At 41.6% G+C, this 27,836-nt stretch overlaps 1 protein-coding gene across 1 annotated transcript in view; it reads left to right on the forward strand.

The window, feature by feature from the left end:
* The window catches only part of SPAG16 (sperm associated antigen 16), a 569,616-nt gene that overhangs the window by 382,272 nt on the left and 159,508 nt on the right, over positions 1 to 27,836 (forward strand). Inside the window, exon 15 of the mRNA XM_063115872.1 lies at positions 22,961 to 23,087. Within this exon, the coding sequence (XP_062971942.1) occupies positions 22,961 to 23,087 (127 nt within the window). The remainder of the gene's footprint in view (positions 1 to 22,960; positions 23,088 to 27,836) is intronic.

A 27,836-nucleotide genomic window follows, 5' to 3' on the forward strand; every position in this document is an offset into this window, starting at 1 on the left:
AGCAAGGCCCTGCCGCATAGGCTTACAATCTAATAACAGTTAAAGGTGCAGGAGCTATACTAGAGTGACCAGATTTAAAAGAGGGCAGGGCACCTGCAGCTTTAACTGTGGTGATGAAGAGGAAATTTCACCAGGTTCCCCATATATACAAATGGCACCTGCTGAAATTCCCTTTTCAATACAACGGTTAAAGATACAGGAGCCCTGTCCTCCTTTTCATAGGGTCGCCCTAGTTAGTGTTTAAACCATGGTTATGCAGCCATCATGGTTAGGAATGGTTCACATGACATGCTAAACCAGCCTTCCTCAACCTGGGGCGCTCCAGATGTGTTGGACTGCATCTCCCAGAATGCCCCAGCCAGAGCTGGCTGGGGCATTCTGGGAGTTGTAGTCCAACACATCTGGAGCGCCCCAGGTTGAGAAAGGCTGCGCTAAACCATAATGTTTAGCTCAAAATGCTTAATCTCTGTGGCTCTGTGAACAGGGTTAATACCTTGCTTCTTGGTTAGTCCCTTCACTGAGAGTCCGTTGCAGCCATTGCAGGGCAGTACCTCCTGCTAAAGACCAAAGTGTGTCCAGTACATTTTATATCCTCCTGCACATCTGAAGACAGGAAAAGTTCTGTCTGTTTCTATTCCCAGGGAGGGGTTCTCCTGTCCGCACTCTATACAGTTGTTGAGTTGTGCTAGGGGGGCAACAATCAAACGCTCTGCTCCCAGTCAGTAGCAGAAGAGGGGCAGATTTAAATCTGCCCTATAAACCTGAGAACCTGAGAGGAACGGTTATCAGCCGGTGCTACTGAACCAGTGTGCAATGAGGTTTGTCTGGAATGTTCTGGGACTGGATAAAAGGGCTCAGAGTGAGGAGATGGGGAATTGACTGCAGCTGTGTTGATGGGATCACCTGGAAGATTGCTGCCTATAAAGGGAGAGCCATAACCAGGGCTCTGTCTGTCATTCATTTATTTCTTTGAAATATGCCTCTGCCGCTTCTACATTGAAGCAACAAGAAACAAAACAAGGCCAGCAGCAGATATAAACAATAAATAAGAAAGAGAGTTAAAACGTAGAGAGGATCAATAAAGCTCAAATAAAAAGATGGTGTAATGGGGTGTGAGAGGCAGAGCGTCTTGGCCACAAGTATATGAGGGATTTGCAACTATCCTTAAAATAATTATATTAATTATTTAAGTGCATAATAAGGCTTTGCAATCCTCTGTTAATGTATTTCTTCGATTCTAAGACGCCATCGATTGTAAGACGCACACTAATTTCAGTACCACCAGCAGAAAAAAAACACCTTTGATTCTAAGAAATAATAAACGCACCCACGATTCTAACACGCACTCCGTTTTTAGAGATGTTTATATGGGGAAAAAGTGTGTCTTAGAATCGAAGAAATACTGTAAATACTGATTGTCTTGAAACTGATCTCGGCTTAAGCCCAGGGTCTCTAAACACTTGGTTTAATGCAGCGGTGGATACTTCTAACCCCATCGGCCTCATTTATTTATTTATTTATTTATTTATTACATTTTTATACCGCCCAATAGCCGAAGCTCTCTGGGCGGTTCACAAAAATTAAAACCATAATAAAACAACCAACAGGTTAAAAGCACAAATACAAAATACAGTATAAAAAACACAACCAGGATAAAACCACGCAGCAAAATTGATATAAGACTAAAATACTGAGTTAGAACAGTAAAATTTAAATTTAAGATAAAATTAAGTGTTAAAATACTGAGAGAATAAAAAAGTCTTCAGCTGGCGACGAAAGGAGTACAGTGTAGGGGTCAGGTGGACCTCTTTGGGGCGCTCATTCCACAACCGGGGTGCCACAGCGGAGAAAGCCCTCCTCCTAGTCGCCACCTGCCTCACTTCCTTTGGCAGGGGCTCACAGAGAAGGACCCCTGTGGATGATCTTAAGGTCTTGGCAGGTACATATGGGAGGAGGCGTTCCTTCAAATAACCTGGCTCCAATCCATTTAGGGCTTTGAATGTCAATACCAGCACTTTGAATCGGGCCCAGACCTGGACTGGCAGTTAATGAAGTTGTAAACTGAATGACCTTCTTTGTGTTAGGGAGAGCGCATCTCCGTTGCTAGTACTTTATTCTGCGATGCTTTTTGATACCATTGATCTTGTGGTCTTTCTGGATCTCCTCTGGGAGTTGTTGGCACTGTTTTACCATGGTTCAGCTCTAACAGGTTCAGTTCCAGATAATGGCATTGGGCGACTGCTTTGGCCCCCTGGCAGCTGAACTGTGGGGTGCAACAGGGCAAGATTTTGACCCCACAGTTTTTAATATCTATTGGGAATGGTCTTTAGGAGATTTGTGGCAATATGCTGACACCCAGCTTTCTCTGTGATATCTGAATCAGGAGAGCTTGTGCCCTACACATTCTGTACTTGGCCTTGGCTGCAATTATGGGTTGGATGAGGGCCAATGAACTGAAGCTGAATTGTGATAAGTGAGAAACCCTTTGGGTAGATGGTTCTCGGGTCCAGGAATTGTGGTGTTTCCCTATTCTGGATGAGGTTGCACACCTGCTGAAGGAATAGGAATGTAGTTTGGAGTCTTTCCTGGCTCCAGCCTTGTTTCTGGAGGCCTAGTGTCCCCTGCGCCTCCTACCTCAGTTGGTCTGCCAATTCCACCCATTCCTGGATAGGAATAATCTAGCCATGGTGATCCATGCACTGGTAACCTCATAGTTAGACTACTGTAATGCACTCTGTGTAGGGCTGCTCTTGCACCTGGATCAAAAGCTACAGCAAGGTACTTAGTGGGGCAACATAGCTATACATATTGCTTCTGGGTTAAAAGAACTGCATTGGCTGGCTATTAGCTCCCGAGCCATGTTCAAAATTAAGCTTTAGAGAACTAGGGGGGCACGAGACTTTGCCAAGTGCTCAGGAAGCTGTTTGAGCCTTGCGAGCCCTCGGCAAAGCATACTTACAAGGCCTCCAGGAATTGCCCATCGCCAACCAGGGCCTTAACCAGGGGGTGGGGATTATTTTTTCCCTGTACCAAGGTTAAGAGGCCCTACAGGGGGAACGTGATTTCTCCAAGGCTGGGGAAATCATGTGTTTGTCCCACCTCCTTGCTAATGTGGTCCTTAAAGGCCCTATAAATCAGGCCTTTGAGGCCCCCATCAGTTGTGTGGCAGGGGGAGAGGAGAAAGAAATGCAATTTCTCCAAAGCTGGGGAAATTGTGTATTTTCTCCCTCCACTCTAGCATTACAGTGGAGGAAGAAAATATGCAATTGTGTTTTTCTTCTCCCTCCTCACCGATGGGGGAGGGGCTTAATAGCTAGGGTGACCATATTTTGGAAACCAAAAAGGAGGACAACATGGTCGCCCCCAAGGGGGCGTGTCCAGTACCAAGGGGGCGTGCCCACCCGAACATAGCCTTGGTCACATGTCTGATTTTACAGCACACATTTAAGACAAATCTGTTCTACATAACATTTTAATGTTAAAATCACTGAAATAAAGAACAAGTGAGAGATTCAATGTATCTGAAATTAACTTCACTCACTCCTACTTTTGTAGGTTTTGCTGTACTTTGAAGCTTTTGCTATACTCTGTGTGTTACATTCTCCCCTTCTCTCAAATATCTTTTCTGACTGTATCTTCACTCATTGCAAGCTGCTGTTGTTGTTAACAGGGTTTGCTACTGGCCCCAGATCTGTTTCAAATTTGGTATGGCTAAAGCTCTACCTAAAAGCTATCATGGTGCCAACTTTCAGCTCTTTATCTTTAAAAATGGCAGTTTAAAAATAATTTTAAAACCTCATTTTTAAAAAAAAATCCTAAAAACTCAATGGATGAACGGATCTGTTTCAAATTTGGTGTGGCTAAAGCTCTACCTAAATCCTATCATGGTACAAAGTTTCATCTCTTTATCTTTAAAAATGACGATTTTAAAAATAATAAATTTAAAACCTCAATTTTTAAAAATATTCTAAAAAATCAATGGATGAACAGATCTGTTTCAAATTTGGTGTGGCTAAAGCTCTACCTAAGAGCTACCATTGTGCCAAGTTTCATGCCTTTATCTTAAAAAAATGACAGAGTTATAAGCATTTTTGTTAATTCCCATTAATAGCGCTATTTACAGGGCATTTAAGGCCCCCATCGGCGGGGGGGTGGGGGTGGAGAAACACACAATTTCCCCAGCCTTGGGGAAATCACATTCCCCCCCTTGCGTTAAACGGGGGTGAGTGTTATGGTGGATCCTCACCCGACTTGTCTTGAAGGCTGAGTTGAGCGTGGGGGGGGGGGGGTGTTGCCTGGACCCATGAGGGCCGGGCATGGGGTGCTCTGCTGCCCTCATGGGCCCAGGTGGATTTTCGATCCAGTGCTATTCAAAGTTTTATTGCTGGCCTTCAAAACTGTAAACAACTCAGGACTAGATACCTAGCCAACCACCTTCCCCATGTACATCAACTTGATCCCTGAGATTTTCCGAGGAGGCCTTATTGGTCATCCGAAAACCAACAGCGTGTTGCCAGGTAATGGCACATAAGCAGGCCTTCTTGGTAGTGGGACCCCCTCCCCAGAATGCTCTCCCATGCGTGGCTTGAGAGGTGAAAACTGTAGAAAGCTTTAAATGCCTTTTGGAGATGTATCTGTTTACTTAGGCTTTCCCTGACGTCTAATCAACACTGACACTGCTCTGTTCTACATATAATATATGTATTTTATATTGTTTTTACATTGGTTTTTATATAATATTACATTGTTTTAAATGTAAAGGGCTTAGAGAATTTAGGATATCAAGCAGTATAAAAATAACATCAATACATTTAAATTGGCTTAGTCCTATCAAACACAGCTTAGATTGTTAATCTGCCTGGGCAGTGATAGAGCTAGGGCTGGGCTTCAGACCCAAGTAGAGGGTCCTGCAACCTAGGGTCCCCCCAGTGACCTCCCGGAGAGTACCTGGACCAGCATGGGCGTGCTGGGACCCACTGGGGCCAAGACGGCTCACCAGAGCATCTTTTCACTTCTTATTATGAAAGACATGTTATAGAGACGGGCATGTACGTGGTTACAGATGCTCGCTTTATGATATTAACTTTAAAATATATTATCCTTTTCGCCAAAGAAATAGTGCTTATTCCCAAGTAAATGTGTCTACTTGTGAATAAAGGCAGCAGAAGCAGAGTGCATTTTTATTCTTGTAGTCATAATGGTGTCCAGAGTGCAGGACACGGAATAACGGGCTGAAGTTAAAGGAAGCCAGATTCTGGCTGGACATCAAGAAAAACTTCCTGACTGTTAGAGCAGTATGACAATGGAACCAATTTCTTAGGGACTTGAAAGGTTGTCAAACAGAGGAGGGCCAGGATCTCTTCTCGATCATCCCAGAATGTAGGACATGGAATAATGGGCTCAAGTTACAGGAAGCCAGATTCCGGCTGGACGTCAGGAAAAACTTCCTGACTGTTAGAGCAGTACAATGGAACCAGTGACCTAGGGAGGTTGTGGTCTCTCCCACACTAGAGGCCTTCAAGAGGCAGCTGGATAACCATCAGTCAGGGATGCTTTAGGGTGGATTCCTGCATTGAGCAGGGGGGTTGGACTCGATGGCCTTGTAGGCCCCTTCCAACTCTGCTATTCTATGATTCTACGGTGCTATGAGTGAAACAGGTTTAAAATGTGGAACTTCACATGCTCAGGGTATATTTTTTTCTTAATCAGGGTTGGCAAACAGTGTTATATTCCTCCAACACAGCAAGAATGTGGAAGCCATTGTAAAGCTTGGACTGATGGTAGCAGCGAGGAGAGAAATGTTAGCTGTGTGTTTCCCAAGTGAAGTAATACGAAATGGCTGTCTATAGGGGACTCCGATAAGACCATTAAGTCCGGGGTCTAAAATTGCCTAGCTGCACCCCTGGCATTGGGGGGCGGGGGGTAAAGAGATGTGCTCCATACCTCTTCTGTTAATACACAACAGTTTTGTATTTGAAATTATCGGAAAGCTTCTGAGCCAGTGGAAAGTTTGCTTAATATCCGCAACCCCTCTCCCTCCCTTTGCCCCTCTCCCCACACCAGCAGAAGTGCAAACATTTCAGGTCAGTCTTCCATTGATTTAACAAAGGACAAATAATGTCAGACAGTTCTTATACCAAAACAAAATTTCAATTTTGTTTACCTCTTCAGTAGTCCAGCTTGATGTCAGTTACCATTTAGCTAGGCCAATAGTATTGATATTTGATGTCAGTTCTTATTCATTACTGAACCAAATGATTCGAGAATCAGGATCTTTTAAATGTTTCTACGGATGGCAAAAACAAAGAAGGATCTGCCTGGCTACAGCTGACAGACAGAAACAGGGTAAAGAGCAGAATATAAAATCAAAGATGTACCTGAGGTTCTTTATGTATTCAGAGTATTCAGTGCTTTGCATAAACTGAAAGTCAGAAATCCACAAAGGTTACTTAATTTTAAATATGTACAATTATAGATGCAAAAGGGCTAACAGGGCCTTCCTTAGGTGATTGATTCTATTACTTGCACAGTGTAATTAGAAAGTAAGGTTACAAAGAAGTACAGGTATTATTCTTGTTATTTATCACATTTAGTACTGAAGGCGCTTTTGAAAATGAAAATCTCCTATGAAAACTAAATTAGGAATATTGGTGGCATATTAAAATATAGTCTTTGCCAAGAAGTTCTTAATTTGATCCAGTATGAAGATGCTGTTTATATGGTCAAAAGTGATTATTAAGTTCTATAGAGAGCAGACCTTGTGTGCAAATGCTGACAACTGTGGAGGAACCCGAAAGGGCAGGTTCACTTGGTTCGCTGAGTGGCGGTCAAAGACTCTCAAGACACAATTTCTCTCGTCTTGGAAAAGTTTTATTACGACCAGCCTGCAGTGCTGCAAAGTGGCAAACCCTAAAGGATCTGAAGGACTGCCCTCTAGTTGCAGGCAAAGCTAAGATACTTATAGGGTCACATCCTCAGAAGCAACAACAGAACTTCCTCGTATAATGAACCAATCATAATACAGTTTTGCAATGCAGTAACCAATGATAGACAAGGCATTTATGCATGTGCAAAGTGCAGATAATTCTAAGACTAGAAAAACAATACATAGATGGGTATTGCAATCCTGGAACATCTGTTCCTTTGTGGTTACTACTCTTCCTGTCCTCGCTGGGAGGCTCACACTCTGACTAATGTGTCAACACTTCTTGTTGGTTGAGCAAGTGTTGCTCAATATATTTTCAGCTACAGTTTGCATCAAATTGCTATAGAACTTAATTTCTAATAGAAAGGGCTTACATCAAAACAGGGTGGGCACAGACAAAACTGCCCATTCACACATTTCCTCGACACAACCCAGTGGCCACGTTCAGACAACACGCTAAACCATGCTGCTTAACCACAAAATGGTTAGGGGAATGCATGCATTCCCCTAACCATTTTGTGGTTAAACAGCATGGCTTAGCGTGTTGTCTGAACAGGGCCTGTGTGTGTGTGTGTGTGTGTGTGTGTGTGTGTGTGTGTGTGTGTGTGTGTATGGATGGATTAAAGTTAAGGATAAAAGATAGAAATATCTACAATATAGGATGGCAAGAGTAGCACTGAAGCTGTCTCTGTGCTTCTATGCTAAATTGCTGGGAGTGTTTAGGAGCAAAGTAGTCTGTGTGGGGCACTGTTAGCAAAAGGACTGTGAGACGAATAAACCCCTGATCAGTTCTAGTTCTTATATTTTTTCACTTCTGTGATTCTGAATCTACCCCAAGCTGCTGTCACCTTAGCTAGTTCAGGCTCTTTCCTTTAGTAACACTTCCCAGTGTACTGAATGAGCAGATTTCATGATGATTTCTATTTCCTAATTTATGAAGTATTTGTTTGTTACATTTATATTGTCCCTTTCCTTCAAGGAGGTCCATTTAGTTTTATTTATTATTACATTTATATCCTGCCTTTTTTTTTCTCTTGCAAGGAACCAAAGGTGGCTTACATATAGGGATTTCGCAGGCGTCTGTTTTGGGCTTGAAACTTGGCAATTTCTCGCCATCTCCCCCACGACTGGAATCTGTGTACACCCCCACGCTTGCCCAACTCAGCACACACACAGTCGGGCAAGTGTGGCAGTCCCAGCTGCTCCACCTATTCACATAAAATTGCAGGTGTAAATGGTCTATTTTGACACTTTTATCTTGCTTTCTTACAAAAAGGCACATCTAACGCCATTACTAGGGTTGGAGGTGTCTGGTTCTCCCAAGCTTCAGTACAGTAGCTTGCCCTTCACTTCCACCTCCTGCTCCCCTGTACTCAACTCCAGAACCAGCAGACAAATTACCACTTCATCCTCCTTAGCCTCTCCTAGACATCTTCTTTGAGGCAGCCATGTCATGCAAAGACAGCCATGGCTTTTTGATTGTCTTGGAAATGCAGGTTGCCTCCTTGACTCTTCTTCCCTGTATCACAGTGACCAGGCCTGGATGCACTGCAGTGGCAGAGGCCACCTTGCAATGGGTGCCCTTGCAACACTTTTTTTTTCAACAACATACTACATAATGTTGAAATGTTGAATACATAATATCTTATCTTAATAACATAATCAAGATTAACATACAAGTGCACCTCCCACCTCGGGATCTCATTCCTGATTCCAGAATCTCATACTTTCTTCTGCTGGTGGTTTCCCACTTCCTTTAGAAAACACAAATATTAGGAACTGTTTCCAAATTCCTTCAAAATCATTTGATTTAGCTATACCTCTTCTCCATTTAATATTACTTGTCAATTTATCATTAATAGCTATATCCCATACTTCTTTATATCATTCTTCAATAGAATATTCCCCTTGAATCTTCCAGTTCCTAGCTACAATCAATCTTGCTGCAGTCAACAAATTCGTTATCAGTTCCTTAATTTCCTTTTTACATTTAAAATCTTCTTCAAATAGTGACAGCAATGCAACTTTTGGTGTTCGTTCTATCTTAATTTCCACAATTTCTTCAATCTCCAAAAACACCATCTTCCACAATTTCTGAACATAGTTACATTCCCACCACATATGCAAATACGTTCCTTTAACCCCACAACCTCTCCAACAATTTTCTGATTGCTGATTGTTTATCTTATTCAATCTAACCGGAGTTAGGTACCACCTCCATACAATTTTAAAATAATTCTCTTTTATTCTTACTGACATATTTCTCAATGCTCTTTGTTTCCATAATCCCTCCCAACCCTGTTGTCCTATTTGTACCTTCAAATCTGTCTCCCAAACCATTTTACCCGAATTATCCACCGTCCCTTTCTCCACCAATATTCTGTATATTTCACTCATCAACCCTTTTAACACTGTTCTTTTCTCCCTTTCATTATCTTTCTTAACTATTAGTTCCTCAAACTTTGTTAATTCTCTACAATCTCCATTATCCCTTACCCACTTTTTAGTCCACTGTTCTAATTGCCTATAATTTAACCAAGTTAATTTTTTATCCTTCAAAACCTCTTCCATATCTTCTCTTGTACTCATTCCTCTTAACCAATCCCTTAATTTCATTTTATTTTTTTCTATTAAAACTTTACTTAATCTACTCTTTAATTCCTCCGGGAAATTCTTCAACATTATTACCGGTGACAAAGGAGAGCTGCTTGGAAGCAGCTCCCCTTTATATTTACTCCAAATTTCCCAGTGAGACCTCAAAAGCGGGTTATTTATACTTTCCACCCATTTTTTTTCCCCTTCCATAAAAAATACATTTTCCAAATTAGTCTCTATATTACTCGTAATTTTTTCTTCCATCCAATCTAATTCCCCTAATCCTGTAATTGCCTCCACTATATATCTTAATCTATTAGCTACATAATATAATTTAATATTCGGGAGACCCAATCCTCCCTTTTTTTGGCTCAAATACCATTTACTTTTATTTACCCTCGCTTTCTTATCACCATTACAATAATTATTTATAATCCTTTGCCAACTTTTTAGCTCTAATTCTGAAATTTTTATTGTATCACAGTGACCAGGCCTGGATGCACTGCAGTGGCAGAGGCCACCTTGCAATGGGTGCCCTTGCAACACTTGAAGTATTTATGCTGTTTGAGCCAGAATCATGGGTTTCACGGTCTTCAGGGCCCCAATAGTCTTGTTGTGATGGATAGATTTCCATCTGTACAGTTTGAGGATGCCCTGGTAGTGGGAGATCAACCATTTGTGTTCTTAATCCCTACCCTTCTTTTTTGATTAAGGCAACCAAAAGAGGCTTGGTGAAGAGAGTAGTGGATTCCTCCCTAATGGGTGGCATAGTTCAATCCAGGCTTAAAATAGCAATAGTAAAAGTCGCTTCTTGCGTCTGATCCTGGGGGTCTCTATGTCCACCCCAACATACTTGGGTACGGAATTGGGTACGGAAAAGATCTCTGGGTTGATATATGCAAGGATGGTAAACTACTGGTGTAGAGTAAGTAACTTAACTGAAGAGAGACTCCTAAAGATTTGTCTGGAGGAACAAAAGTCCCCCTGTGCAAGGGAACTTTTGGCTGCAGAAACTTTTCGAACTCCTTCCAAACTTTGGATTTTCTCACCAGGCACTCAATCCAACCCTGACAGCTAGCAGAAATATTTTTAAACAAAGAGTGTTGGACGTAGGAGCGCAAACTGATATAACAGCGCTCACATCCTTAAGAACAGCGAAATGGCTAGCTAGCACAAAATATCTGCACCAACTTGAGAAATACCTATCAGTACCCATGAAAATTGAACACTGGAAAGCCCTTACACGTTTAAGGTTTGAACAAATGGATACTGTGAGTAAGACTTTTATTGAAAAGGTCATATGTGGACCTCACCATGTTGGATAATTTCCTACTAGTCTTTCTTTGAATTCTGATTTTATTAAAAAATGAACTGAACCAGCATTCTCACCCACCTGCACATGGCTGCATATGCAGGGATTGAAAACAGATGTTTAAGAACTAAGCACTCAAAGCCCTCTTATTGGACAGATGACTCCGTCAGTGTCTGCTGGTCCCATGTTTGAATTTTTTTGGTTTTTTTTTTTTTTCAAATTCCTTCCATTCCATTTATGAAGGAAGTTGTGAACTTTGATATGTTATTATATATATATATCTTGCTGAAATTCTCGTTGAAAGAACACGTGAGGGGAGCCATGGGGCTGGAAAGGCTGGCCCCATCCCTGCTGCCTACACACGCACCCCTGCCGCCACCCTGTGATTCTGGCATTCAGAGGCTCTAAATACATACATTAGTACTCCCATAGAGCTGCTAAGCATTTAGTGAAGGGGAGTGGGTTGTACCAGGACTTGGTCCTAGCCCACTCAGTCCACAGCACCCCTTGCACATTTCCCCCCCCCCCAATGTGTGCATCTGTGAAAACACACCCATGGCAAATTTTTGGAGAGAGAAAACAAGCCAAAGCTATATGTGCGAATTCATTCTTGCTTCCGTTAGTTGGAAGCACACTTGAAGTCAATTTACAGTGGGAATGCTGACGGAGTGTGGCGTGCCATCTGAGAGTGTCATAAATATCAATCGGTTGTTTATGAATGCTGCTATCAGAGCAAATACTTAATGGGGCAATGATCTTTATAGTGGAAAGATGGCAACCAATGCACGACACTCTTCCAAAAGCTACAGTAATTATCATTCTTCCCCTCATCTGACTGCACAACTCTTGGAATTGAGAGGCACTGCTTTGATGGATAAAAAGAAAAATAAATTGATTAGCCTAAGCTCCTTTAAAAAAAAAAAAGCACAGCAGAGGAAGGTTGCTATACAAAGTGCAGCATCAACTGTGTATAGCAATAACTCTGCAGGGTGTGCAGTGATCTTGAGCTCCGTATGTAAATTTATGCAAAGAGCCTTTACAAGCCTAGCATGTATTCTTATTCTGAAACACCACAAGAAAAGTCTTACTCCTTGATCTGGCAAAAGGCAGAAAGATTTCCTCTGTTTCACGCAGCAAGGAGGGAGCATGTGGAGAGATTCTAAACAAACAAGAGGAGAATAATCTACCATTATTTAACAGTTTCTAGTGCTAGAAACATTGCTGGAAAGAAAATCCGAATTTTTATACTTTTTTGTTTTTGTTTTTATTAAGAGCTTCAATGCACGGGAACATGGCTAGTGAGAAGAGAGGTACAAACCTATGCGATGTGTGTTGCCAAGCCTAGAAAAATGAGTCCTGATTTATACCAAGATGCTGGTTTGGATTCTCTGAAGAGTTCATAGAATCATAGAATAGCAGAGTTGGAAGGGGCCTACAAGGCCATCGAGTCCAGCCCCCTGCTCAATGCAGGAATCCACCCTAAAGCATCCCTGACAAATGGTTGTCCATTTTGAATGCCTCTTGAATGACTCTAGTGTGGGAGAGCCCACAACCTCCCTAAGTAACTGATTCCACTGTCGTACTGCTCTAACAGTCAGGAAGTTTTTCCTGATGTCCAGCTGGAATCTGGCTTCCTTTAACTTGAGCCCGTTATTCCATGTCCTGCACTCTGGGAGGATCGAGAAGAGATCCTGGCCCTCCTCTGTGTGACAACCTTTTAAGTATTTGAAGAGTGCTCTCATGTCTCCCCTCCATCTTCTCTTCTCCAGGCTAAACATGCCCAGTTCTTTCAGTCTCTCTTCATAGGGCTTTGTTTCCAGACCCCTGATCATCCTGGTTGCCCTCCTCTGAACACGCTCCAGCTCTTTGCTTAGCTAAAGCCAGAATTGTATACACACTTGCCTGGGAATAAGCCCCATTGAATAACATGGGGCTTCAACCTTCTGCACTGTTGAAAGAGTTCTGCCTCTTTACTCAGTAGCTTCATTTTAAAATTCTAGCACTTCAGCTCAACTAGTTTGAGGTGGTCGGTTGTTCTATATATTTGTCCCTGATGCTGGAGTACTCCCCTGCTGGGTCTTCCCCGTCTGTTTCCTCAGATTTTCCTGCCCCAGTCAAGAGGCATTCAAAGCTCTCATTTATCTTGTCTGCAGCTAATAAGATTCACCTCGTAGCATGAGTGAGCAGTAATTGCTCTGCACCTAAATTTACGTGGGAGGTAGCTCAACAAAGGAGCCATGCATTTTACAAACAGTCACACTAGTACATCCTCATTTCAGTGCTGCATATCAATCAGGGTAGCGCTTTGCATGCGCGTCTTATAGGTGGACACATGAAAGGGAAAGCTCATGGCTATAGTTCAGCTGATGTTTCCGAAAGCAAGCACTACATTTGCTTCATTCTTTATGAGCTGCAGTTCCTGCAGCAGCGGCAGCAGCAGCAGCAACCAGGGAAACAACATGAGCATAAATGTGAGATTATCATTTTTTTAAGGAATGTATTTGGATTTTATTTTTATTTTTTAACTCAAATTTGCCCTATTCGCAATCCAGGGCAGGATCTACACTACTGCTTAAAACGGTTTATAATGGTTATGACAACAGTTCAGGCCCAGGACACATTACATATACCGTTTTCATAACGTTTTAAACGTTTTATATCCTGCTTGGATATAAAACGTTTTATCCAAACGTTGGTTATAACGTTTTATATCCTGCTTGGTGTAGATTGGGCCCAGAACATGAATGGGAGTGTTTTTTTGGAGGAAGCTTGCACATTCGCATGCAAAAAAGTATAAATTTTCACTCGTTAGTCTATGGGGATAAAGTGTGCATTTGGGTATGCACTTTCAAAAAATGTGAACCAAAATCCACATTATTCTTACTCAAACTAAAAGAAAAACAGATCGCAAATGAAAATGGTCCAAGATTCAAGGTGGAGCTTGGAGAATCTAGGCAAGGTTGAACATTACTGATTCTCTCATCTCTAAATTCTTTCCTCTAACAACAGTTATAACTAAGCCTGTCTCAGGCCATTAGCTGTACCCGCTAGGCTCCTGCTCATCAGGACAGAAGAAGTCATGAGACACTTTTCAGGATGCAAACAGATACAGAGTCATAAAAGGTACGGATAATTCCAAAAAAAACACTCCCCGTCTGAATTTCTCCTTGGATTGAAGGGGTTCTAAATTACCCAGTCGTGATTGCTAGCACATCAGTGCTGTTCAACAGTCTGACATTCGTCTGTCTGATGTGCAGCCATTGTTCCGACTGCTGCAGTTCGTTGCAATTTTCAGTTGTAGCTTTTTTCCTCCTTATGAGAGATCAGTTTGTACCAATGCATATGTATGTATATAGATAGATGATAGATAGATAGATAGATAGATAGATAGATAGATAGATGCAAAAGGGTTTCCTGATACGATTCCACTGACATTCCTTTTAATGATGTTTGAATCAGGGTGTATATGTACTTGGGTAGATTGGTAATATGGAAGGAGAAATAGGCAGGAACTGAAAATTTTGGTAAACTGCACCTGTACCAATTTTCCAGATTAAACCGAAAGGCAGGAGCAATGGAAAGTAGGCAATATCTATGCATGCACGCGCGCGCGCGCACACACACACACACACACACACACACACACACACACAATTTGTTTTCTGGTTGCTTGAAACATTTATTAACTAGGAACATTTGCAGTAGATTGCCCCACACAGACTGGATTCAAACTCAACTTTATTAATTTAACCAGTTTGAACTGCAAATTATTGATGGCCGGTGTGGTACATTCTTTGGTCTGGCAACCCCATCAGCTTTGGCACACTGGTCTGGGACTCCTGATCTGGCAAAGAGGAAATTGTTCAGATAGCGAGCAGTGATGTAAATGCCTGCCTCGTATGAGCTTAATCCAATGTTATGTTCAACCTCAAAGGATGTAGCAGTTGGAACAGAGTTCTACAATGATTCCGTCAGGTTAACTTGGCTTTGCTCGGCTTCTTTACCAGAAGATGGCATTCAGGCTGGTGGTGTACTATAACCCCCTTCCAGGCTAGATAGTCAACTCCCATTTAGGTCCATATCCCAGCTTCATTATGGGGCAGAGCAGTTTGATCATATAAGCCAGAATCTGCACAGCCAGTGAGCACGTTTCCCTCTACTGTTGAACTCCTTGTAGACGTTGTTGTTGTTTATTCGTTCAGTCGCTTCCGACTCTTCGTGACTTCATGGACCAGCCCACGCCAGAGCTTTCTGTGGGCCGTCGCCACCCCTAGCTCCCCCAAGGTCAAGTCTGTCACCTCCCGAGTATCATCCATCCATCTTGCCCTTGGTCCTTCCTTTTGCCTTCCACTTTCCCTAGCATCAGCCTCTTCTCCAGGGTATCCTGTCTTCTCATTATGTGGCCAAAGTACTTCAGTTTTTCCTTTAATACCATTCCCTCAAGTGAGTAACTCCTTGTAGACATAACAGTGCTGAATCCTCAGCAAGACCGCCCCAATTTGCAGATACTTACTTTGGATCATGCCAATAGATGGAGTGTGCAACAGGTTCAATTTGTTGTTGTTATTACTATTTATTACCTTTATATACTGTCCCATAGCCGAAGCTCTCTGGCCAGTTTACAAAGATTAAAAGACTGAATGTTAAAAGACTGCAACAAGGTTTTGTTTTGTTTTTGAATGATTGATTGATTGATTACATTTTTATACCGCCCAATAGCCGAAGCTCTCTGGGCGGTTCACAAAAATTAAAACCATGAAGAGCATAAAAACAACCAACAAATTTAAAACACAAATACAAAATACAATATAAAAAGCACAATCAGAATAAAACCACACAGCAAAAATTAATATAGATTAAAATATGAGATTAAAACAGCAAAGTTTAAATTTAAGTTAAATTAGGTGTTAAAATACTGAGAAAATAAAAAGGTCTTCAGCTGGCGACGAAAAGAAAATGTAGGCGCCAAGTGAACCTCTCTGGGGAGCTCGTTCCACAGTCGGGGTGCCACAGCAGAGAAGGCCCTCCTCCTGGTAGCCACCTGCCTCACTTCATGGAGAAGGACCCCTGTGGATGATCTTAAGGTCCGGGCAGGCACATATGGGAGGAGACATTCCTTCAAATAACCTGGCCCCAAACTGTTTAGGGCTTTGAATGTTAATACCAGCACTTTGAATCGGACCTGGACCTGAACCGGCAGCCAATGAAGTTATAGAAGGAGTAACTTAGTTACTCCTGACTTACGCTGTCTGCAGCTAATGGTGGCGCACAACCTACTTGTGTGCCATGTTGGGAAAATCCTGCACTTGCAGCTATCAGTGACCAATTGGGGTCTGTTTGTCCTCTTCCAGGTATGCCCCCAATTTAAACAGCAGTGCCATCAAGTTATAGGAAAGGTTTCGTGGCCCTTAAATGTTGTATGTCCTCCATCATTCAGTCTCTTTAGGCTGGGAACAGGTCATCCAACACTGGTCCATCACTTCTTCTGTCCTTCCTCTCTACCCTCCTCCCCAGCCCCCACCCACCCCCAGCCACTGGCTACCAATACTCCACCAACTCCTCTGCCAGAGTCATGTTTACTTCCTTCGGCTAGGTGAAAGAGGGGGTGGGATTCCCAGACACCATAGTACTTTACAAAAAAATTCATAAGAACTTATGGATGATTTCCTCTCCCCAGTGTTTTCTCCACCTATGGGGAAACCACTCCTTCACTGGGCAATCCCAGTGGGGTTTCTTATTTATAGCAAATGCTTCTATTTCAGGGCCTAGAACTCTCTGCCACTCTAACTCAAGAGTTCCACAAGGTGACCCTTTTCTGCTGCCACCAAAACTCTACAATACTTTAAAATCTCCTAGTAGCTGGTATAAGAGACTTAGGCATGAAATGGGCACCAGCCCTAGAGACAAGATGAACTACTAAACACATAATTTATTAAAGAGATATTTGCATACAAGGGAACACTAATATTTTGGGGTTTTCTCAAGAATGCTTGCTTACACTTCTTTAGAACTTAAGAGAGACTGACCCCATTCAGAAGACACCTTAAACCATGGCTTTAACCACAGTGGTTAAGCCAGAAAGCTAGGCCTTGTTCAGAAGGCACCTTAAACCATGGTTTTAACCATGGTGAATAAACCAAAAAGCCTTATTCGCTGTGGTTAAAGCCATGGTTTAAGGTGTCTTCTGAACACGGTCTAGCTTTCTGGCTTAACCACTGTGGTTAAAGCCATGGTTTAAGGTGTCTTCTGAACACAGCCTAGCATTCTGGCTTAACCACCATGGTTAAGGTGGTTTAAGGTCTTCTGAACAGGCCCACTGTGGCTATTACAAGCCTCTAATGACTTCCTTTACCTTGGACAAAATTAACCAAACCTCCCAGTGCTTTAGGGTGGATTCCTGCATTGAGCAGGGGGTTGGACTCGATGGCCTTGTAGGCTCCTTCCAACTCTGCTATTCTATGATTCTATGATTCAAATATACTTGTAACCAGATACAGCTCTTGGGTGCAGTCTATTCTGTACAGGTTAGTTTTGGTACGCCCAGAGAGCTCCGGCTATTGGGCGGTATAAAAATGTAATAAATAAATAAATAAATACATGTGCAGAAGGAAACAACATTCCCGTAATTTTTTTTTCTAGTGTGGCAGAGGTAGTTTACAGAATAACCTTTGGAGCATGTTTGTGCTGATGCATATTCAGTTTTCTAGCAGTTCCCAGTGCTCCAGAAAATGTTAGTGTTATGCATTCTCACCTTCTTAATGTCGTCTACAATCCTAACCACACTTACTAGGGAATAAACCTCACTGAACATAGACTGTCTTTGTAGTAAACATGCATAGGATTGTGCTGTATGTGTATTAGCAACAATACGGTACCGTAGCAATTATATGCCTGAATCTGCTCAGTCCACTTCATGCGTTTCATGAAGTAGGTCATTGCCTACATGGGTTCATGCCAAATTAACCCGTTTCTTTATACAATTGGGCAGCCCTTTTAATATTATTAGTGGCAGGCTTGACCAAAGGTCAAGCTCCCCATTCTTGTAATTATTCCATAAAAGGAAAAGATAATGGAAGGGTAGTTTTACTAAGCATAGATGTGCAACGTTTGTCTCCCCAATCCAGTGATTCATCTGCTTTTTGCTCTTTGACCATATAAAATATCAGAATTTATATTTCTCTCATGCAGAGCACATAACCCAGTAGAGGGCTAATTCAGGGGAACATTACTCTTAGGTTACTGGAGTTTTGAACTTGAGAGCGTTTTTGCCATGTATTTAATTTCATTCTTCCACAATATACAAGAAAGCCACACAGCTCACTGCTTCAGTGCTCCATTATGTTGCTGTGTAAAACTGATTTTGCTTTGCGGCAAGCAGCATCAGTAGAGTAAAGCAGAGGAGGGTGGGGAGCCTTCGAACGCTTAATGGTGGTAAAAATGTAGAAGGTTTCCTTGAGGAAAATAAATTCTGATTTAAACTTTTTAGGGAAAGAGAGGGGAGGGTGGAACTGCTGCCCGAGGGAGAAGGCCATTGGTTATCAGTAGTTTAAGACGCCAATCTAGTAAATTACTACCTCTCTTGCTTAGAACCAAATGTAGGGTGTGTTTTTTCCTTTAAAGTTCCTTGTTAACATTGGTTCTTTTGTGGTAGTTTATTGTAGCTCCTTGACAAGTTTTTACTTCATTTCAGAGTCAGGTTTATTGTTTATAGAAGCAGTACGACATTTGCTGGGATCTAAAGAACTACTCAGATAACTCCATGCACCAAAGGGGGATTTGGGTTTTGTTTCTTAAGCATCAACCCCCTGCCCCCGCCTACCCCGATACAACAGAGCAATCCCTTTTCTGAAAAATTGGGGCCACCAAAGGCAGATAGTGGTGTTGCCTGAGAGTTGGCTTCTCCAAATGAGAAAGCCAATTTTGCTGCGTGGCTTTATCCTGGTTGTGCTTTTTATACTGTATTTTGTATTTGTGCTTTTAACCTGTTGGTTGTTTTATTATGGTTTTAATTTTTGTGAATCGCCCAGAGAGCTTCGGCTATTGGGTGGTATAAAAATGTAATAAATAAAATAAATAAATAAGTCCACTGGGCATGCCTTAACCCTTTTATCTGTCTAAAATAGCTCTTTGGATCCTAACCTATATTGATATAAAGTAAACCCATTTAATACTAAAGGGGTATAAAATGTTGATATATCTTATGTAGAAATTCTGGCAAAGTTCACTCAAGCTGAACTGAGAAATGAATTACAGGGGCTCAGACAAACAACTCAAAGGGGAGGTGAGCTGTTAAAAAACCCTGATCTTTTCTGTCTCAGGGGCTGTCAACATGTGGGGGAAGGCCCGTGGGGGTTGTGGATCTGCGCCTCATCAGTTAGACAACACAGGCACAGATTTACAGCCACCATGGGGTTTCCCTGTGATGCTGCACTTTGAAGAAGTCAGGGTTTAACCTGGATGATCCTGAGGACCGTGAGTGGTGTGGCCGGCTGTCCCGGCGTCTTCCCTCTTCCCTGCGAGTAGTGGGAGTCATCTGAGAGAAAGAGCCGGGACGGAAAGAGTCCAGGGCCATCTAGGGTGGGGGTCGGGGTCGGGGAGGAGTCAAAAATCCCACTGGGAACGCCCAGATCCAGCTATCTTTACATCTATGAAATAGTAAACAGTTTCTGTTAATTGATGAGACGATTCCCTCTTGGTTGCCAAGTGTCTATCAGTTTGGAAGCAAAATGGGGCCACTCAAACATAAGAAAGTGATTTTGGGGGGTACATATATTCAACAACAAAGGAAAAGGAGGGGGGAAACTGAGCCTCGTGAGCTTCTAGAACCTTCAGAACGTTGAAGGCACAGAGTAAAGAAAACATGAGTTAACTCATCTGATTGCCTGTAGAAGGAACTTCTGGATTTACAGTGAGCATCAAAGACATAGAAATGGCTTCTTCTTCTTCTTCTTCTTCTTCTTCTTCTTCTTCTTCTTCTTCTTCTTGTTGTTGCTGTTTTCTTTTGAGGCAGGGAAGTGTCGGGGAACAAGGATTTAAAGCTGGTATGGCTAACATGTGGACTACAGGACTACCCTCCCCCTTTTTGCTTCCCACTTGCCATGCCTACACGGTTGCTGTCTTGCCAAATTTGCTGCCAAAATTTGGTACTGTAGCAGCAAGCAGGAAATCCTGCTTTTAACAGCAGCTACTGTAGTTTGCTGGCAAACTTGGGTGATGGAGGCAAAAGGGTTTTAAAGCAAAATATTTTAAAGCAAAACAGCTCCTTTTTCCTCACCATTATGACACTGGATTTGGTGGCTATTTATCCTTGCTTCCACTGTGCCACCAAATTTCAGCCACAGGGTGGTGATTGGGCAGGGTTGCAGGCCCCTCCCCCCCCGGGAGGGAGAAGGGGTTTGGACTCGATGGCCTTATAGGCCCCTTCCAACTCTACCGTTCTATGATTCTATAATGCAGCTGTGCAGCCCCTGTAAATTGCCCAATCCTGTCTAAAGTGAAGGCAGACAGTGAACTGGTTCAGACCACAAGCTAAACCATGCTGCTTAACCACAAAATGGTTAATGGAATGCATTAACCTTAGTGAATTCCCTTAACAATTTTGTGGTTAAGCAGCATGGTTTAACGTGTGGTCTGAACCAGGGCAAGGTGAACCTAGAAGTGAAGTCTATGGTGGAGAATGGTTTAATGTTGAAGATGTCTGTTGGAAGGGGAGAGAAAAGAGAAAATGGAAAGCAAGATAGGGAATTAGCCTGCATCATATGCTATAGATGAGCGTTAGAGTTGGCAAGGGACCGGGCATGTACGCCATGAGATCAAATTCTCTCTTCTTCATTCTATACTCCACTTTGCAATAAATAATAATATATTTATTTATGACCCGCCTCTCCCCCTGGATCAAGGCAGGGAACAACATAGTATGCAAAATATTATGTATTTTACCGTTTCTTGTTGTTCCCCGCCTCAATCAAAATGGAGAGGCGGGTAAGAAATAAATTTATTATTATTATTAGTAGTAGTAGTAGTAGTAGTAGTAGTATAAAATACATAAAACTGATTAAAATATATAAAAACTAATACATTATTAAAATAACAGCCACACATCTTAACATTCGACTGGGTAGGCCTGCCGGAAGAGATCAGTCTTTATTGCTTTTTTTATATTCAGAAAGACTATTGAGTTGGCGGATCTCTCGCGGCGGGCCATTCCGCAGTCTGAGAGCAGCAGAAGAAAAGGTCCTCTGGGTAACAGTTGTTAATCTAGTTTTGGCTGGCTGAAGGAAGTTCTTCCCAGAGGACCTGAGTGTGCGGGGCGGATTGTACGGGAGAAGGCGATCCCGCAGGTAGCCTGGACCCAAACTATGTAGGGCTTTAAAGGTGATAACCAACACTTTATACTTTGCCCAGAAACTAATTGGCAGCCATTGTAGTGATTTTAAAGCTGGTGTAATATGGTCACCCCTAGATGTACCGGTAACCAACCTGGCTGCCATATTTTGCACTAGTTGAAGTTTCTGGAGTGGACGCAAAGGTAGACCTATGTAGAGCGCATTGCAGAAGTCGAGCCTAGAAGTTGCCAGCGTGTGCACTACCGTCTTTAGGTCTTATTTATTTATTTATTGCATTTATATACCGCCCCATAGCCGAAGCTCTCTGGGCAGTTTACAAAAGTTAAAAACAGTAAACATTAAAAACAAATATACAAAGTTTAAAAACATAAAAAGCATACTCTAGGAAGGGGCACAGCTGGTGTATCAGCTGAAGCTGATAGTAGGCATTCCTGGCCGTTGCGTCTATCTGGGCTGTCATTTTATTTATTTATTTATTTATTTATTTATTTGTTTAGAATATTTATATACCGCTCCCCATTGAAAAATTTCAGAGCGGTATACAAGGTAAAATGAAAATAAAAACAGAATAAAAACAGTTAAAACAAAATTTAAAAGAAGCAATAACAGATCCAGGTGCTCCCCCAAGCTGTGAACGTAGTCTTTCAGGGGGAGTGTAACCCCATCCAGAACTGGTTGACACACCTCCAAACCCAGGTTGGGGCCTTTGACTGTAAGCACCTCTGTCTCGTCTGGATTCGGCTTCAGTTTGTTTTTCCTCATCCAGCCTCTAAGCATTCATTCAGAGGAGACAAACTAAAATGCTTAGGTCCACGTCTCACAACCAGCCTCAACGCTGAACTCTTTTAACACTATTTAGCACAGTGGCAGGAGAAAAAGCTGATCTCTGATCCCCAAATATCACTATAAAGTTACTATTCCATGCTGGCTGAAGCCCTGAAAAGGAGTCGGAGATATACTGCAACATTTTTTATGGGTCCCTACATGCTTTAGTACTATCTCTGTCTAATAAATGTTACCAGCGTTCTTATAAGGGAGTTATGTGATGAATTACTGCATTCCAAAATCCACAACAGTATTGCAACCCCAAACACTCCTCTACGCAAGATAAAACCTGCTTGCGAGCAAGAGTCTACTTGCAAATATGAAGGTATGAAAATATTCCTGGGAGGGTTCCACCCTTTTATTGAAGGAATGAAGGAAAATGGGAATAAAGATGGTTGGAACAGAAAATGGATGCACCTTGGATAGCTGCATATACGATTCAGAAGGAGGTTCTTTCGGGGCCATAGGAAGCATGGAGGCATTGAGGCATTTGAGAACCCGTCCCCTGGGTCAGTCATGAAAGAAAATCTTAAGACGCACACTGTGCGTGTGTAAGTGTGTAAGGTGCTCTTAATGGTGCACCCATGTTCTAATACTAATGTTATATATCTGTAAGGAAATATGACAGTAGTGTGCTCCATAAACTGTTGTTGTTGTTGTTGATTAACATCAAATATCATCATGCTACTGAAGTCTAGTACCAAGTCTATCTCTAGATAAAAATATTTGTTCTTATTATAACTCCAATTACCATGACAAATTTGTACATATTTCTGGTTTTTCTCTGAAATGGTTTTTTTTTTTAAAAAAAAAACCAACAACCTTAAATGCAATTTGTAATATACTTTCCTAAAGTAGAACCTTGAGGAAAATGGGCAGTTCATGAAGAAATGCTAGTTATTAGTATGGCTTCTTTTATATTATAATCCCAATTTACATTTCCCCCATCTTTTACAGGGTGATACCATTGTTTCCTGTGACTCTTATGGTGTGTTGAAACTGTGGGATATTCGGAGGGGGATACCAATGGTATCAATTGATGCTGGACCACATCCTGGTAACCAGGTTGCTTTTGACCCATCAGGTAAGATATTTCTTGAAAGTGAAGGCTTTGAATGTGCCTTTTTCTTTTTAAATGATTTCTTGAAAGTGAAGGCTTTGAATGTGCCTTTTTCTTTTTAAATGATTTGCCCCAGTATTGAAATGTTGAGAGCCATCTGTAAGAAATTAATTTGTTCCCACCTTTTTTCTTTACCAAATTACCCAAACAACTAAGTTGAATTCACACATTTAGTTTCCCCCCCCCTGTGAAAATGCAGTGATCACACCGTCACTTAAATGTGTGAAACTGTAATCACAAATTGACTGTCATTGATCTCCACCTTTCATATTAACCATTGTCTAACAGTTCAGAAGACACCTTAAACCATGGCTTTAACCATGGTGGTTAAGCCAGAAAGATGGGCTGTGTTCAGAAGACACCTTAAACCATGGCTTTAACCAGGGTGAATAAAGCAAAAAGCCACTTAGAATATAACTTGGGAATACTACTTTTGGGGTTGGGGGGAATCACTTCCCAATGGAAGGGAGGGAGGAAGGGAAGGGAAGGAAGGGAAGGGAAGGGAAGGGAAGGAAGGAAGGAAGAACACCCTGCAAATAGAAAAGCTCAGGGAGAAATTTTTTAACTCAGCCCTATGCCTTGCCATGGAAGTTTCCTATTTGCAAGGAGTTTTTGATGTAGGTGAATTTTCAAAAATGAAATCCTCACCTACAGTCTAAAATTGGGCTGTCCATTCCACCTCCTTTTTCAACTGCATGTGTAGAATATGCCTGTGAGGTGAACAAAAAAGGGGGGGAAAGCATAAAATATATTTACTATTAACAAAAATTAATGGTGTTAACAATGGCATAAACCTACCTGGATAACATAAAGGTTTTGTGGATGTTTTATTCATATTTGTTCCTCTTTTCTGCCATTCAAATGCTTATACAAGTATTCATAAGCCACCCTTGATAAATATTATTACTCTTACAGCTGACTTCATTCGTACCATAATAGATGACCTGCAACTCACAAGGAAATGAAATATATGTATAGCACAACCATTTTTGCATCCTCAGCTATTTATAACAATATGTCACCTGCATTGTGAATGACTTCCCTTTTATTTTTAAAAGTAGCCAATGTACGAATAGAATAAATGTATTTTATGTGGGACATTAATCTCCATTCCTAAAGCTGAGTAATCACTCAGAATAAAACACAGAGACACCCCACACAAAAAGGAAAATGCACGTAGGCCTTACTTTACATTTTAGGAGTGTTGTTGCTTTTTGTGATTTCTCAGTGCGCTCTCTCTCTCTCTCTCTCTCTCTCTCTCTCTCTCTCTCTGAGTAAATGTATATTTAAACTCAGTGTGCAGGAATCCATGGGATAGAAATGTGTGGAAACTATTCCTACCTCCCTTGAGGATCATCAATGTTTTTATCAAACTGGGAGCCTCCCATTCACGTTGAAATGTTGCTTATGGCAAAATTTGGTGACATACGTAAAGGCTGCTGCAGACAAGGATCTCCCCGGTGAACAGATACTTGGCACTAGCAATTTTGGCAACTTCTTTCACTCTTAATGTATTTGGCCTTACATTGAATGGTTCTGGGATAAAGAGGTGCAGGGACAAAATCCAAGGGTGGAGAGAAGGGTTGACACTCCTGGAAGATCCATGGCCTTTCTTTCCATACTCTAGGGCATCATGCCTTAAAATATGGGAATTGCTTCATGGTACTGAAGTTGGCAACTCCATTCATCTCTTCAGTGATTTTGCACATTCCTTGTATCATGTTCCCCAAGCAAAAGATGAGTGAGTTTTGCCCTCAAATTAACTCAGAAATTGCCCAAATTTTTATTTTTAAATATTGGAAGAACTTGGGTATGACTTGAGAACATTAACCTCGCTCCATTATTATAGGAGCCAGTAAGATATGCTCTAGGGACAAAATCTAAGGATGGGAAGGCCATTGTCTTCAACAGGGATGGGCCTACCTGCCCACCCTCAAATTTTGCCTACAGACTGCTTTCTCCCAGGCTTACTGAATGTAGGAATATTATCCTAAATAGGGCCAAATTAAGAGTGTAAACTGGGGCTTTGGCAGTTGAATTACCCATAGCGCTGCAAGCTATGTACATTTGTTAGGTCTTTGGCTGACCAGACCCCTACCAGCCCAGACTTTCTTGTCAGTGTAGAGTGTTCGTCATCCAGGGAAGCCAGCAATTCTCCTCTAACTAAGATTTTAATCCAGGCAGGACTAGAACTTCAGGGTTTGTAAAACTCATCTCTCCTTTGAGGCTGGATTGTACATGCATCTGAAATTGTTTTACAAACCTGGCACAGGAGAACTTCGTCTACCTCTCTACACCAAGATAATCTGCATTGTCTTGGTGTAGAGATGGAAACTTGCTTTTGATTGAATCACAAGAGAAAGTGGTGCCTTTGGGTGTGAGGGTATGTGTGTAGACATGTACGTATACGAGAGAATTAATTCCTGTAGGTAACTTCAGTGTCCGGAAAGTACTGTTTTCAGAAGGTAACATATAGGAACTGCAAGGGATTATCATTCCCAGACCACATGTGGTTATTCTTTTGGTGCATCTTCTGCTTCTGTGCAGTTTACTGCTTCCATTCGCTGAGACACAATTCTTGAAAACTATTAAATGGGAGTGTTTGGAAGCTATGAATAACAAAATCACAATCCCTTTATTTATTTAAAAAAACACACAGACTGTTTGACTTATGTTAACATTGCTATAGTTATGAAGTATAACAACAAAATTGTCACAACAAATTACCTTAAAATAGACTGCATCTTTGCAGTTTAATTTTGAATATATCCCAAAGTAGACCTTTGGACCATAATGGGAATCTTCTTTTCTCCACTTTTCCAAAATCTGAAACGTCACCCCTGTTAATATATAACACCTATCCACATCTGTTAACTGCTATCTTTCAAAAGTCATCCTGCAGTTTATAGGTATAGCTGGGATCTCAGCCAGTGTTACTGAAATGAAATGTTTCAGATCTTTTCAGATGGCAGTGCCTCTTCCCATGTATTACACACGCATTTTAACTTACAGTGTGAGACGCGCGTGACTTTTAATGAGGCAGCATGTTAAAGGTCCATAAGTTTTTTTTTAAAAAAAAAATGCTTTCACCCATCACTACTCCTGCTATAATATTCAAGCACAGTGCTATAAGCCCAGGAGATAGAAATAATATGGATCAAAATCCAGCCAAAGTAAAGCACGTATCTGAATCATCAACTTCAATGGGAGATCTTAAACCTGTCCCATTGAGATCAAAGATTCTTAAAAGTATTTAACCTTGGCTAATTGTGTGCATATTGAGCTTTCTCCTAATCACCACATATACTGGAATGTTGACTTCCTCTGCGTGTACATTTTGAAGTTTGCATCTTATTGAAAATAAGCCACAAATAATATAGGAGCTGTAGAATTTAAGATATTTCACTTCTCCGCATTTATATGCAAAAATACAGATGTATGCAAAGCAGCCACTTCCCTGAAAAATGCAATAGCGGTATTTTGAGCCAGATGGAATCTTTCCAGTAGTAAAAGCTTATCAGCTCTAGATAATCTAAATCGGCAGAGAATTCTCATCATTTGGATAAAATCCACAACTGCCACTACAGTAAAAAGCCACAGAAATAATGCCAAGCTTGAGTAAATGGCCAGGATGAAATATGGTTTAAAACAATGCCGTTGTTAATCATCAGCTACAGGCAGATGTATTCTAGCAGGTTTGTTAATATTCTTTGAGTGTAATGTTTAGACGTTCAAATTAGGCTCTGGAAAAACATTTTTGCCTTGAGCTAGATGTAGCTGCCCAATCTCCTAAACATTGTTAAGTACCCTATAGCCTCAACTACTCCTTCCACCACCACACCTCACTAATTTCCCCCTTTCCCTTTTTGGAACTCACTAGTGCAATGTTATGTTTACACTTGCATTTTTGCTAACCATCAGGAACAGCAGCTACAATTTGTGAACCGACTTCTAATGACGTCTGCAAACTGTGCTGTGGTGCTCCTCATCGTCCGTGAAAATGCCTGTGCTGATGTAGTGCCACACCATGGTTTGCTCCAAAAATGAAAGGAAGGTCAGGAAGGGGAGTGAAAGCAGAGAAGGAGAGTGTGGAGCACGACATCTGCGTGGGCCATTGAGGAAATTACTGAATACCTTACACGAAAATAAATTGAAATCAAATTTAGTCAGATGCACAAACTTAGAGATGTCTTTTCAGGTGCTTAATGCACACGTGAACAACGTTTTTCTTGGACCCTCTGCACAGAAAATATTTAACATTCATGTCTCCCATTCTACATTCAATGCCATCCTTCATCATCGGTCACAAATAGATCCATAATCCATGGTGTTGTTTCCATTTACCTTTTGCAGATTTATTGTTGAGTGTTGCTTGTCTTTAGGTTTAAATGTTTTAGGATGCAGCCCTCTGCATAGAATCATAGAATCATAGAATAGCAGAGTTGGAAGGGGCCTACAAGGCCATTGAGTCCAACCCCCTGCTCAATGCAGGGATCCACCATAAAGCATTCCTGACAGATGGTTGTCCAGCTGCCTCTTGAAGACCTCTAGTGTGGGAGAGCCCACAACCTCACCAGGCAACTGATTCCATTGTACTGTTCTAACAGTCAGGAAGTTTTTCCTGATGTCCAGCCAGAATCTGGCTTCCTTTAACTTGAGCCCGTTATTCCATGTCCTGCACTCTGGGAGGATCGAGAAGAGATCCTGGCCCTC

Source organism: Elgaria multicarinata, chromosome 2 (assembly GCF_023053635.1).
Source record: "Elgaria multicarinata webbii isolate HBS135686 ecotype San Diego chromosome 2, rElgMul1.1.pri, whole genome shotgun sequence".
Classification (NCBI taxonomy): Eukaryota; Metazoa; Chordata; class Lepidosauria; order Squamata; family Anguidae; genus Elgaria; species Elgaria multicarinata.